We start from the raw sequence: 14701 nt of genomic DNA on the forward strand, positions 1-14701 counted from the left end.
CGTGCTGATCTGCTGCTCTCTTCCACCCTGCCTCCTTCTCTAACTCCCTGTTCTCTTGTCTTCTCTTACGTGCTGATCTGCTGCTCTCTTCCACCCCACCTCCTTCTTTAACTCCCTGTTCTTTTACTGTGCTGATCTGCTGTTCTTTCACCCCGCCTCCTTCTCTAACTCCCTGTTCTCTCACACACAACCACACCACACACAACCAAACCACACGCGCAACCAGACCCAACCACACACATGTTTATAAGCATTTTATCTTCTTTATTTCTCAACTCACTAATGCAAATGAAAACCTGTACAGCAGTGTCCTTACTGCAGTTTTCATAATTGTAGCCAAGAAGTATCTACACCTACCAGAATGGCAACAACTGCTGCTTAGCCTACGAATTCCTTGACCACCCAACATTGGTTCTTGGATTATGCCTGCCATTATTATAAAACTGTTAACACATTTTTGCACACCATGTAACTTGCCTTATCTGCATACTCTCTGCTAATTTTATGTTATCAATTTGCAGGATTATGGCGGTATGCAGAGACCTGTAATTGTTGTCGATTACCAGACAAGTCTGGTATTTGGTGGGCCTGCTGGAAGATGGATGAAAAGAAAGATGATGCAATCGCTTAATAAACCTGTTGGAGGGGCGTTTGTCGGCAAAAAACCTAAATTGAGAAAACCTGGATCAAATGGCAATGCGGTCAAAAAAAGGTATGTTTCTAGATAGACAGCTTCTGGTTTTTAGGTTTCGCCTGGCGATCTGCTGCGCAGCAGCGTTCGCGCAGGCGAAACCTTTTGTTTAGCAGTATGGGTGCTTTGTCCCGCCTGCTCTTCCATTGGCTAGCTCCATAAATGGAGGCTAGCTATTGGAAGGGACATCTGTCTGTTATTGCCCTCCTTCTATCTATCGCCCTCCTATCTATCTATCGCCCTCCCTCCCTCTATCTATCGCCCTACCTCTATCTATCTCTAGAGATTGGCTCGTAAGGGAGAATGCGGTTCCAAGTCTAGCCGGTGCCGTTCAGCCGCCGCTGTGTGGCTGGCACCAGAGGGTAGGTCCGACGACAGGGTATGTGGGGTCCGGTTAAACAGTTTTCGTTTAGCTGGCACCGATGGGTGAGGCGCACAGCCTGGGATGATGACGGGCTGGGTAGACCGGGTGTGTGTGCTGCTACCAGAGGGCGAAGTTCGAAGATTATGTCGCTGGCGGGCAGAGATGGGGTCTGATGGCCAGGGTGCAGCTGGCATACGTCTGTGGCTTTCACTCGATTATTGTGCACCCCCTGCCTGCCATGCTCTTCTGCGCTCTTCTCCCTGGCAGGCTACGGCATCCAGGGCAATGCCTCATTGTCTTTTGGGAGTGGTTGGCAGGTTGGCGCTCTCTTGTAAACGCCAGGCGCGCCGCCCAGCGGCTGCTCTCTGAACTGCCTCCTGTTGAGTTCAGACGGAACCAGCCATTCCCTTTTCTGCCTGAACCTGGTGCCCAGAGCAGGCGCCCGTGGCCCGCCCGCATCCATCCCCCCGAGGCCTGGGCCGAGGCTGCGCCGGTGGAGCCGCATTCCAGAGGAGCCAGACCCGGCCAGGCCGGCTCCGAGCTCGGATTCCTTCAGAATGCAACTTCCGGTTGGGCGAAGTTTGTTGTGATGGAGCGCAGCAGCCAGGTGTTGTAGTTACTCAGTGAGTGTTTGTCTGTCGGAGGCGTCCTGAGCCGGGATATGGCGGACGGGGAGCTCACCCCCTCGCTGCCACCCCTTCGGCTCACGAACAGGTGGGAGCTGGATTATTTTGTAATACTGGGCGGGTGAGATGCGGAGTCGGTGCTGGATGAGAGCGAGGTTTAGACGAACGAGTGGCTGGGATGAACCTGAATCTCTCACCCTGCACTGGACCTCCACACCCGTCACTCACACTGGACCCCGGCACCCGTCACTCACACTGGACCCGATCACCCCTCATTCACCCCCGCACACGTTATGCACCCCCGCACACGTTATGCACCCCGCACATGTTATTCACCCCCGCACTGGTCCTCGGCACCAGTCATTCACCCCTACACTGGACATTGCCATCACCACAGGACCTCTGCAGGAATCACTCACAACTACACCGTGTCTGCCTCCCGCCACTAAACATTGGATCTGAACACCCCCACTCACCCCTAGATCTGAGCACCTGCTACTCACCCCTGGACCAGAGCACCCGCCACTCACCCCTGGACCAGAGCACCCGCCACTCACCCCCTGGACCAGAGCACCCGCCACTCACCCCCTGGACCAGAGCACCTGCCTCTCACCCCTGGACCAGAGTACCCCTACTCACCCCTAGATCTGAGCACCCGCTACTCACCCCTGGACCAGAGCACCCGCCACTCACCCCTGGACCAGAGCAACTGCCTCTCACCCCTGGACCAGAGTACCCCTACTCACCCCTAGATCTGAGCACCCGCTACTCACCCCTGGACCAGAGCACCCGCCACTCACCCCTGGATCTGAGCACACGCCACTCATCCGTGGACCAGAGCACCCCCCAGTTGAAAATTAACTTGGGTGAATCTGAAGGAGCTACATTTTAAGGTGTATTTCAGAGTGCACAGTCTGTTACGATGAGACCCAGGGGCTTATTATGTCTGTGGTGCATTGAACCTTGGGGGCAAGTCAGAAGTGCTCACTATATCCTCGTTGTCTATTAAGACTAAACCTTAGGCTTGCATTAGAGTCTAATGGGCCTCTTTCACTTGGACGCGACGTGTTGCTTGTATCTGATTTTGGATATTACATAAAATGTGACAATCGTGGCAGATCTGGTATTAACATTGGTAAATATTTCAGGAGTTACTGGCGATTAAATTGTGGAAACATGATTTCTGGTATTTATGATGCAACTCTCCCCCCAGCAGCAAAGGGAAACTGGAAACCGTCTCGTAAATTAGGTATATATGCGCGTTTGCTGTCCTACCTCCAGGCTATTTCAAGCAATAATTGTTTAATAAATAGTCGAAATATTGATTTGTGACAGGAGGAACACGCTGTAGAAAATGTGACTCTAGTATGTAAGGCATTATGTATTGCGATAGGAATGGGGAGCTCACAGAAGTCCGCACATACTTCTTATCCTTTGAATACACACACACACCCACCCACTAAGCAATCTGTATCCTGTGCTCTACTCATTCCCCACACGCCAGATTTCTACTCACCTTTCACCCTCAGCTCTTACCTGTGCCCTCAGCTCTTACCCCTTTGCCCTCAGCTCTTACCCCTTTGCCCTCAGCTCTTACCCCTTTGCCCTCAGCTCTTACCCCTTTGCCCTCAGCTCTTACACCTGTGCCCTCAGCTCTTACACCTGTGCCCTCAGCTCTTACACCTGTGCCCTCAGCTCTTACACCTGTGCCCTCAGCTCTGACCCTGCCCTGTGCCACACATTGAATTGGAGATCTCTGCCTCGTTCACAGTTGCTAGATGGACCATATCAGTAATATTCATTGGCAGTCTGGGATGGGACAAAAACCTGACTGGAGGTGGTAGGGGGTTTTTGGGGAACTTGGACGATCACATTGTCACTGTTAATGTGTACTCTCCAGCCTGGCACGCTGCTGCAGCCGGTGACTGCTCCTCTGAACTCTTCTCTCCTTCCCAGAGCTTAACACCAAGAAGCTTGGCTTTGACGAGTTCTTGCCCATGCTGCAGACAATTGCGAAGAACAAGGACCAGGGTACCTACGATGACTTTGTGGAGGGGGTGAGGGTCTTCGACAAAGAAGCCAATGGCTCTGTGATGGGCGCTGAGCTGCGACATGTACTAGTCACTCTGGGTAAGAGGCCATTTTGGCACAGTACTATTTTCAAGGCAGAGAGTAATTGACTGCTGAACTCCCCAGCCCCCCTGCAGTATTCAGGGCCCCCCTTTCTGATTCCGAGCTTAGATTTCTACCCGCGTCTGGATATTACAGTTAATGTGCCCTGTTTCAGCCTTACAAAGTGTCCTATCAATCTCATTTAACTGTACATTCTTTTGGGGCGAGGGAGGACGGGGACATGGTTGGGTTACAAGTGGTTTTTGGATTGCCCATTCTACAGGCTAGAGCTTTGACTGACTAATAGTTAGTCTTGGTGAGCCATGTCCTGGAAATTGGTGGCGTCCTTGTCTTGTGGGTAGCGGCCTCTTCAGAACATCTGCTCTGTCTGGTTTTACCCTGGTGGCTGGCTAGTCTCACCAGCCAGTGCTGCTTCTGTGGCGGAAGTGTATTTGGTGGGTAAGTGCTGGGTCTGAAGCTGTGCGTGCTGCTGCATTCTTGGCAGTTAATCTGGAAGGTGTTTGATCGAAGCCTGTGTGCATTTTTGTCCTTTCCTTTGTGCAGGTGAGAAGATGTGTCTGTGTGTGGCTCTGTCTGTGTGTGTGGCTCTGTCTGTGTGTGTGGCTCTGTCTGTGTGTGTGGCTCTGTCTGTGTGTGTGGCTCTGTCTGTGTGTGTGGCTCTGTCTGTGTGTGTGGCTCTGTCTGTGTGTGTGGCTCTGTCTCTGTGTGTGTGGCTCTGTCTGTCTGTGTGTGTGTGGCGCTCTGTCTGTCTGTGTGTGTGTGGCGCTCTGTCTGTGTGTGTGTGGCGCACTGTCTGTGTGTGTGTGTGGCGCACTGTCTGTGTGTGGCGCACTGTCTGTCTGTGTGTGGCTCTCTGTCTGTGTGTGGCGCATAGCGCTCTGTGTGTAGCGCTCTGTGTGGATAGCTTCTTTTGTCGGCTCTGTGTGTGGGTGGCTCTGTCTGTGTGAGAGTGGCTCTATATGAATGTCAGTGCAACCCATCATGTCATTAACAATTACAGACCTTCACATCGCCAACACCTTGGCATTGGTTTGATAGTTGAAATAATTGGGCAGTGTGGTGGTTATAATATTAATTATGGGTATCTCAAAATAAAGGCTTTGTCAATGTGAAGGGCATGTCTTTGAAATTGGATGGCCTCTTCTCCCTATTTCATTTTTTTCCAAATCCTTGGGCTCTCTCATTGACCAATCTGTGTCCTTCAAAGGGCATGTCCTGAAAAGAGCACAGACATCGGAGTCCCAGCTTACATTAAAGCACATTATCTGCTCGCCTGGTCTCTTGGCTGTGCTCTTTTCCCTTGGGGGTTTCAGGTCACGGCCTGCTTGGTGGGGTATGATTGCTTGCTTGTGGAGGGAGCGAGATTGCGGGTCATTCCCTAGTAAGAGTCCCTGGTGTTTTTTAAACGCTTATCTGGCACACCCTGGTGGCAGAGTAGTTTCTAAAGGGTTTCTGTCCACATTGAATGCCTTCTCTTCTAGGTTCCAACCAAGTTATTGTAGTTGAACTAGCAGTATGTGTATAAATTAACGTTTATTTATCTAAAAAAAATTCCAGGCTTACAAGGAACAAATAAAAAGGGGGAGCGTACTCACTGCTACAAGTATCCTAAACAACCCAACAGTCAAGTCCCGGTACGAACAGTATGCAACGGTAAGATTTTTAGGAGCCATATCTGAAGACATTGAACCTATTGCCTCAAGTTGAATAATTGCTTGGCCAGTTAAATCGGCAGTCCAACTTTTTCTATGAGAGTTACCACAATGGTGAGTGACCATGCCTTCCAGAATTATTGTTCTGACTACTCAGATGTCTGTCACAATTAAAGTTTTACAACCCACTGAAAATGCCAAAGGTTCCAGGGACGTTAGTTTCATTTTTACCCACACAACCATAGAAAAGTCAGCACTTAAAATGTTAATAGGTTTTTTAAAAAAAGCAATTGCCCATGAGGGGGTCCCTCCATGTGTCCTATAGGTTCAGGATACCTGTATCCTGACTCGTGTTTTCACACTGTCAAACCCCCAATCTTCCAGGGTATTGGTGAGCTGCCAGTAGATTCAGAGCTATCCGTTGGAGATGCTTGCTTTAAATATAAATGTAATCCAGCAAATTCTTTATTGGTATTTCTAGTAAGTATATTTCTGTTGCAGTCTTGTATTCAACCAGAAATATGGCCATTCTGCAGTTCTACTTAAAAGCGAATTTCACACCACACATGGGTAACCCTTCAGCCACAGGCAAAAAAGCATCAACAGCTTACCTTCTCTTTCAATAAAACTTCTCAATCTGCCCAATCTACCTTCTCTTTAGGAATGCTGGAAATCTCACTGGATGGAAAGCAATTTCCTTCAGCTGAACGCTGCAAAAACTGAGGTTCTGCTCTTTGGAGATGCCCCCTCCTCTGGTCACCTTCCTGGTGGCCCCCAGAACTAGGCACACCCCCGACCCCGGCAACCATAGTCAAAAACCTCTGTGTTCACCTTCAACAGTCCCTAAACATGAAGAAACACGTTACTCACACAGTCTGATCCTGCTTCCACACCCATGGCTTACTAAGGAAAGCTTTTACTTATCTCCCCGACACAACAAGGAAAACCCTAACACAGGCCCTGATACCAAGCAAGCTGGACTATTGCAACGCCCTATTGATCGCAGCAAATGAGTCCTCCTTAAACCAATTGCAAATGATACCGAACACAGCCGCCTGCACGGTTCTGAATGCTCCCCCCAGATCAGCTTCCTCTCCCCTCCCTCATCAGCTACACTGGCTGCCCATACGACAGCGCGTGAAATTCTAGATCTGCTGTCTCACACACAAAGCTATCTGGGGCAATGGCCCTCCCGATGTAGTAGAGAAACTTCGCCGCTATTACCCGGCTTGGACTCTGCGCGCCAGCTCCCAATCGCTCCTCAAAAGCCCCAACATAAAAAAGGCTAGACCCGGAGGCAAGTCCTTCTCGCACCCTTCATCTGGAATCAACTACAGCTGGCCCTAAGACAGTGTCTGGACCATCTTAAATTCAGAAGACTCCTGAAAACTGCCCTGACAGAGTGAGGGAGTGAGAGTGGGAAAGGGAGGGAAAGGAGGGAAAAGGAGTGACAGAGTGAGGGAGTGACAGGGGGAAAGGGAGACAGTGAGAGGGAAAGGAAGGGAGGGAAAGGGAGTGAGTGAGGGAAAGGGAGACAGAGTGAGGGAGTGAGAGAGGGAAAGGGAGACAGAGTGAGGGAGTGAGAGGGAAAGGGGGGAGGGAGTGAGTGAGGGAAAGGGAGACAGGGGGAGGAAGACAGAGGGAGGGGAACAGAGTATGGGAGAGGTAGGGAGAGTGAGGGAGGGAGACAAAGAGAGAGCAAGAGATGTGTGTATCCCGGATCTGGTGGCTCAGTGGACGAAGGTGTCCGCTGCAGGGACCAGTGATCAACCTCATGGTCAGTTGTTTTTTTTTTTTTGTTGCTCTAGCCCTGCCACCTCCCCCACTGACCCCGCCCCCACTGGTGCGGCCCTCGGACACAAACCACAGTGTAAATTTGGCCCCTGAGAGAATGTTTGTGAGTACCCATGACCTATGCTGTGCTTCCAAGCGCTGAGATACCCCCCTGGGGGTGATTCAAGAGCTATACAAATTAAATAAAATCATTAATTAAATCAAACAGGTACACATGCTGCAAACTGATAAGTTAATTACCATCAACAATTAGCTTGCAGCCTGTAATGTTGTGGATGCACTTCCACCCTTCCTGCCTCCAGGGCTCACACTGCATATTGAATGTTCAGATCTGTTTACTCCTTCCTCAGCTTTGCAAATAACACTTCTTCCGTACTGAGTTTCACCCAAAAAATTGTAGTTTCGCAGGAAATTAATTTCTTGGAAATGTGATGCCCACCCTCAATATTCCAGTCATCGCCCCCTCTGTACAAGGACTCCTCGGAGCTCATGGGCGTTCATAGACCTGGCATGGATTTTTCCATCCTATGGCCTGTCTGGACATACTCTAAAATTTAGAAGTCCTGCATATGTTCTCCCCGTTGTAAGATGCCTTTTCTAATAATACATTCTTTCTGCTTTTTTGTGATCTGAAATCTGAGTTCTTTACTTGCACTGTACACAAGACTTTTGCTGTTACTTTTGTAATAGTTAGTGTGCATTTGTTCTGCAAAATTTTGCTAAAGATGGTTTAAAACTTGTGTTTACTTTTAGGGTGAGAATCCCTTTGAAATCGTTGAACAAACAGGAGAATCGGTAGTTGAGGAAACAACTGATGCGAATGATGAAGACAATGAGCAAAACGAAAAGGAGGACATTGATGGTGAAAACGATGAAAATGAGGAGCAGATAATGTGGAGGCAGAAAGTGCAGATGCGGATGATGCTGCTGACCCAAATGATTACTCTGGGGACTTAACCACCACTGATGAAAACTAGTTGAGAAACTGCCCTGAAAGACCAAACACTTTAGCACACTGCATTGGTGGACTTAAAGAACAATTTTCCGCAAAGTTGAGCAGTTCGTTCACCCTGCATGCATTCCACTTCTGTTTTAATTGCCTATGGGCAAACCGGTTTTATGTTTTGTTTTTTTAGTATATTACGCACAGCAAATGCTTCAGTATTCTTCCAGTGTAAATTGATTTGTTCATGGTTACGTTTTGAGTAATTTTGAGCAGTTGGAGTTCTAAACATTCCAATGTGAATTTTTCCAGTTTTTAGCGCCCAATGTAGTGTTGTATATAATTCAAGCTGTTGTAGCAAAGAAACCCTGATTATGTCCTGCAGTAATAAAGGCTTACAACAAGATTATACACTTATTTTGCACCTCTCCTATGTGGTACTGTCTACCTCAAAGAAGGGGTACACTCAAGGTGGTGTTTTATGCCCGGAGGTAGCGCCCCAGGGGGGAGCACTCGCCTGTTTAATGCTGATCAAAGGCTCTTTGCTGAGGTGTGAGATTGGAGAGGGTGCCGAGGGTATTCTGGGTGACGAGGTGTCACTGTAAGGCCTGGTAGCCTCTAGATAATCAGCAGAGGTGAGGATGGCAAGAAACATCCGCTCTGCCTATGGGGGCCTTGTGACACCAGCTGGGTGATTCACCCACCGAGGTGTTCCTTTCTTGCTTTAAAGCGTTCGATTTGTCTTGTGTTTTTTCTGCACTTTTATTTAGCGCGAACTCTATCGGAAGGTATTGCAGTGCTTTAAATGAACACTAGTTACATCACACAAGGTCACTTTTTAAACAAGAAAAACAAGCATTTTCGGAAATTATGTAGAATATTCCATTTGTGGAGTGCTGCAGTCGGGGCCGGAGCTGAATTTTAATCAGGGGGGGACTGCAGTGATGGACTGCAGTGTGTCTGCTGTTATACCAATGGCATAAATCACGCCGAGCCAGACTCTGCACCCACAGGCACCAGCTCCCGACTGTCAGGGTGGTCGGGAAGCAGCAGGAAAGGTCAGAGGTGCCAGGGAGAGGGGGCTGGACACACAGAAACGGAGGAACCAAGGAAGCAAGAAAGAGCGGGGAAGACGAGGGAGGAAAGGAGAGGAGGAAGAAAATAATATGATAAGGAAGAAGGAAGAGGGGCGAAGACAGGGATAAACGGAGGAGGGGGTTATGAGGGAGGAGAACAGAAGTGGATTGACAGAATAAAGACTACGGAAGTAAAGCGCGAAAACGAAGGAAGCAGTAGAGGCGGGCATGCAGGGTGGAAGGAGTAGAGGGGAAAGATCAACAGGATAGAAAGAAGAGAATGGAAGGAATAAAGACTGGAAGCTGCACATTGGGGACATAAGAAATAATGAGCAGAAGTAGAGACGGAGAAAGGCAGACGGACAGAGAAAGAGACTGAAGAGGATGGGGCAATGTTGGAAAGAACGAGGAATGAGGTAAGAAAGAGAAAACCGGAGCGAGAACAAGGAAGGTGGAATGAAGAAGAGGAAATCAAATAAGGAAGGCAGTAATAAAGAAGATTTGAGAATACAGGTGATGAAGTTGTTGAAAATATGGAGGAAGGGGAAGAAAGGAGAAAGTACACCAAAACATGTAAGAAAATAAAAGATGCATCGAAGATGAAGAATGGGAGACAGGGAGATTGACAGAGGAATACATGAAGGAGGAGACTGAGAGAAGGAGATAGGAATGGGAGGAAAGTGAACAAGTCAGTGTAAAGTGGTAGGTGGAATGAAGCATGGGCCGCAAAGAACACCAAAAAAAAAGCGAGAAAAACTAGCTCTGGCATTGCGCGGAGTGGGGCGGGGGAGCGGCTTCCTTTCAAGTCTGATGCCGAGGCATGGTGTGGGATGTGGCTGGCGATGTGCACGCGCCTGGCTCACATGAACTGAATTGAATCCGCAGTTTGGGGAGACTTTTCGGAAGCCTTACTATAATCTCGCCGAACAATGTTTACGCATTGGTTTAGCGAGAGCTAACAATTAATGTGTTCGTCTGTAACACAACTGGTGCTCATGTAAAGCGCTCCGATGCCTTCAGGTCTAGTTTGCGCCCCCCCACCCACAAATGTATAAACTTCACACAGGATGACTTCCTTCAGGATGTCCTGCACTGCTGCAAGCTCCTCAGTCCAGGGCGGCACCTCTGAAACTCAATTCTTGCAAGAAGAATTGACAACCACCTCAAATTGTGAAAGCCTTCAAACCTGGCTGTTTATAGTTCCTTGAAGCTGTGAGACAGCATGCGGCTGAAGCACAGGGGATACGGGTTTGCAGTCACAGAGGTGTAGTTTGGTCAGTAAGATTGGGGGTGTGAGCTTCAGATTTCCCAACAATTGCGCTGGCATTTAATGTTATAATACATTATACAACAAGCAGGGTGCATGAGAGGGGCTAAAGTGGCAGTGGAAAGTGAGACAAATGAGGATGGGTAGCGGTACTAAGTGAGAGAAAACACAAGATTTTGTAAAATAACCAACATTTATGAAAACTTAAAACAGAGAGGGAGACAGTGTATTTTTTGTCTGCATGTATGCAAACATTCCTGGTGAAATCCGACCGACACCTCACCATACCCGACTTAAAGCATCTGTACCCAACTATTTACCAGAAAAAGCATTTATTAGGGGGCTGCAGCACCACAAACACCCCTCCTCCTGAAGGTACGTCCCTGTGCAGTTGCATGCACGACCCTATCTGTACTCACATCTTTCTCCAGAATTTCAGATTTAACGGCAGGTACATATTTGCCGCACAATGATTTTACAATGTCTCTGATTCTCACACAAATCACGCTCAGTACTTCCCGTAAAAGCCAGATTACATCCCACATTCTTTCAGCCATGCACACCGAAAGAGCCTCCCTAGACCGTGTTGGCAATCAGAGGGCATCTTACATCATCGCTAGTGGTATAAAGTGCTACATTAATTCTGCAATACAGAACAAATCAAGTCAAGTAGCCAATAACCGAGGTAGAGGGATAGGGGCAGAGAAAGAACAAGAACACGAGAGAAGGCAGAGAGACAGCCAGATAAGCAAAGACAGAGAAACTGAAAAGTGGAGTAGAGCAAAAGAGATAAGCGTTAGGGAGAGGCAGAGAGAAACAAAGTGAGGGGGTGAGTGCAAGGGATGCCTGGACAATAAGATTCCTGCCTGGAGAGGTGGGAGCACCACCCCAGACTGGACTTTCTGTATTGGGACAAGGAGGGTTGACAAGAAACAGACACTGCCTGGAGCACACTAGGTGCTCCATGCATAGCCCCAGCTCTGGCGCCAAAACTGGACAAAGGAAAGGGGGTGTAACCACCGCCCTTCCTGGTCCCACCCATATCAATCAATCAATCAGGAGTTTGTTAAAGCGCGACTACTCACCCGTAAGGGTCTCAAGGCGCTAGGGGTGGGTGGGGGGGGGTGCAGGTTCCATTCCATCAAGGAGGGGGTCTGTCGAAGAGCCAGGTTTTGAGGTTTCTTGCGAAGATGGGGAGCGATGTTGTCTGTCTGAGGAGGAGCGGAAGGGCGTTCCATGCTTTGGCCGCGAGGAAGGAGAAGGAGCGGCCTCCCGATCTGGTCTTTCTGGTGCGGGGGACCACGGCGTAGGAAAGCTGGGCTGATCGTAGGGTCCTTTGGGGTGCGTGGAATTTGAGTCTGCTGTTCAGGTATGCTGGTCCGGTGCCGTGGAGGGCCTTGTGTGCGTGGGTGAGCATCTTAAAGGTGATTCTCGCCTCGACGGGGAGCCAGTGGAGTGTGTGCAGGTGCTGGGAGATGTGGCAGTGTTTTGGCAGGTTGAGGACCAGTCTTGCGGCGGCGTTCTGGATGTTCTGTAGCTTGCGGATGAGGTTTTTGTTTATTCCGGCGTAGAGTGCGTTGCCGTAGTCGAGTCTGCTGGTGACCAGGGCGTGAGTGACTGTCTTTCGGTGTTCGAGGGGGATCCATTTGAAGGTCTTACGGAGGGTGTGGAAGCAGGAAGATGAGACAAAGTTGATCTAGCGGTCCATTTTGAGCTCGGAGTCCAGGATGATTCCCAGGTTGCGTGCGTGGTCTGTGGGGGTTGGCGGGTTTCCGAGGGCGGTGGGCCACCAGGTGTCGCTCCAGGCGTCGGGGTTTGGGCCCATGATGAGTACTTCTGTTTTGTTGGTGTTTAGTTGAAGGCAGCTGTTTTTCATCCATTTGGCGACGGCTTCCATGCCTTCTCGAAAGTTGCGTCTGGCGGTGTTGGGCTCGTTGGATAGGGAGAGGATGAGCTGGGTGTAGTCTGCATATGACACGATGTTGAGTCCGTAGGTTCTGACGATGGGGGCAAGTGGAGCCATGTAGATGTTCAAGAGCGTCGGGCTGAGGGAGGAGCCCTGGGGGACTCCGCAGGTGATCGGTGTGGGGTCCGAGCGGAAAGGGGGGAGTCTGACCCGCTGCGTCCTGCCGGAGAGGAAGGAGCAGATCCAGTCGAGGGCCTTGTCCTGGATTCCTGCAACGTAGAGTCTGCGTATTAGGGTGCAGTGGGAGACTGTGTCGAACGCCGCTGATAGGTCGAGGAGGATGAGGGCTACTGTTTCTCCTTTGTCCAGTAAGGTGCGGATGTCGTCTGTTGCGGCGAGGAGGGCGGTTTCCGTACTGTGGTTTTTTCTGAAGCCGGATTGGGAGGAGTCGAGGATGTTGTGTTCTTCAATGAATGTGGCAAGTTGGCTGTTGATGGCTTTCTCGATGACTTTCGCTGGGAACGGGAGCAGGGAGATGGGTCTGTAGTTTTTGAGGTCGGTGGGGTCCGCTGAGGGTTTCTTTAGGAGGGGGTTGACCTCGGCGTGTTTCCAGTCGTCGGGGAACGAGGCGGTCGCCAGGGAGCGGTTGATGGTTTGGCGGAGCATGGGTGCGATGGTGTTGGCGGCTCTGTTGAAGATGTGTTGGGGGCAGGGGTCCGTGGGGGCCCCTGAGTGGATTGACTTCATTGTCTTCAGTGTGTCCTAGTTAGCGAACCAGCCCCTTTAGTTGTATAGAGGTAGGAGCTGACCCAGGAGACTTTAGATTACTCCTGGAATCGACTCGAGACGAAACTCTGGACCCTTTGACATTCCAATCCAATCCAATCCAAAAATTCTTTATTTCGGCCGTTTAGGCCATAAAAGATACATATAAAACATTATTACAGAAAATACATATTATATTAAAACATTGTGTTAAAACATACTTTGGAAAAGTAGATAAAAACAAAAATCAATCCCAGTATGGATGTTAAAAAATACATTGGCAATACAATTTATGGAGAAGTTCCATCCTTTGGTAGTCAGGATTTTAATAATTTCCTCCTGATGTGCCACATTGCCATTAGAAATTTTGCAACTGCAAATACTATATGAGGGGAAGTATTTTTTTTCAATATTCTGTGTAAGATCACAAAGCTCCTTACGCCCAAATTCCTACATAGAGGCACTAGCCAGTGTTTCCTAGGTCTATTGTAGGCTGGCCAAAAGAACAGAACATGAATTTCCTCCTCATCATACTTGCTGCAGCCGGGGCATATTTTGTCTTCCCCCCTAGCCCATTTACATGTAAAAGATCTAATGGGCAGGGTACCAAACCTCCATTGGATGAATAATTTTCTTGCCAGTATCGGGAAGATGATATCCATAAAACTTTCAAAGTAGTAAGAATTTTTGGATTCCAGGAATCGTTCAGTTAAAATCCCATTATGAGGTGCGAGCACGAGAGAATCAAGACTTCTCTCCTTATATATCTGCACAAGTCTCTTCCGGGAAACTTTTTGGCAGCCTATCTCAGGGCCTCCCAGAGCTCGTGTAGACTCAACCGGTACAGTTCTTTCTTCACAAAAGCCAACCACGGAATTTTGTCACATTGGTTCAGATTCATTACGTGGGTAAGATCTTGCCTATAGTGTACAAGCTCAGTGGTGGTCCAGAGCCTGTGCCAGAATCTAAGTGGCTTTGATTCCAGATCCTCACCTATGGGTGGGAGACCCACGTCTAATCTTAGGGGAAGCAGAGGCGTGCCACGGGGAAGGGCCAGGAGGCGTCTCAGAAAGTTGTTTTCTACACTCGCCAATGATGACCCTGCTTTGTGCCCCCATATGATTCCAGATCCTCACCTATGGGTGGGAGACCCACGTCTAATCTTAGGGGAAGCAGAGGCGTGCCACGGGGAAGGGCCAGGAGGCGTCTCAGAAAGTTGTTTTCTACACTCGCCAATGATGACCCTGCTTTGTGCCCCCATAGCTCGCTACCATATGATGCAGCCGCTTTAGCTTGTGTTTTGTACATTTCAACTGCCGGGGCAATAGGTTTATAGGTGGAAGTGTTCGTAACCTTCAGAATTGCCCCAGATAGTTGAGACAGCCTTATCCGAGATCTTGCTATTTGTGGTTCCCAGGATAAGTTCTCGTGAAGAGTTACCCCCAGGTACTGGAATGTTTTTACCCTCTCCAGAGTTACAGAGC

The 14701-nt window shown here is 49.1% G+C and overlaps 1 protein-coding gene across 2 annotated transcripts; it reads left to right on the forward strand.

Moving 5' to 3' along the window:
* The first annotated feature begins 554 nt into the window (after window positions 1–554).
* On the forward strand, window positions 555–8620 carry LOC147732584 (myosin light chain 3, skeletal muscle isoform-like). 2 transcript variants are annotated; one of them, XM_086957105.1, is made up of 4 exons: window positions 555–712; window positions 3638–3811; window positions 5372–5467; window positions 8014–8620. In XM_086957105.1, exons 1-4 carry the CDS (start codon window positions 691–693, stop codon window positions 8016–8018), a joined length of 297 nt encoding a protein of 98 aa, XP_086813231.1. In that variant the 5' UTR covers window positions 555–690; the 3' UTR covers window positions 8019–8620. The 2 variants fall into 2 exon arrangements, 1 of the variants encoding a protein (XP_086813231.1); XR_015308477.1 differs by lacking the exons at window positions 555–712; window positions 5372–5467 and having other exon boundaries at window positions 3740–3811.
* Window positions 8621–14701: the final 6081 nt, after the last annotated feature.

This window comes from Lissotriton vulgaris, chromosome 2_1 (assembly GCF_964263255.1).
Source record: "Lissotriton vulgaris chromosome 2_1, aLisVul1.2, whole genome shotgun sequence".
Taxonomy (NCBI): Eukaryota; Metazoa; Chordata; class Amphibia; order Caudata; family Salamandridae; genus Lissotriton; species Lissotriton vulgaris.

Coding starts and splice junctions, on each gene's coding strand:
- LOC147732584 (XM_086957105.1), top strand. CDS start 691: ATGGCAATGCGGTCAAAAAAAG. Junction 713..3,637: donor GGCAATGCGGTCAAAAAAAG/GTATGTTTCTAG, acceptor TCTCCTTCCCAG/AGCTTAACACCAAGAAGCTT. Junction 3,812..5,371: donor ACATGTACTAGTCACTCTGG/GTAAGAGGCCAT, acceptor AAAAAATTCCAG/GCTTACAAGGAACAAATAAA.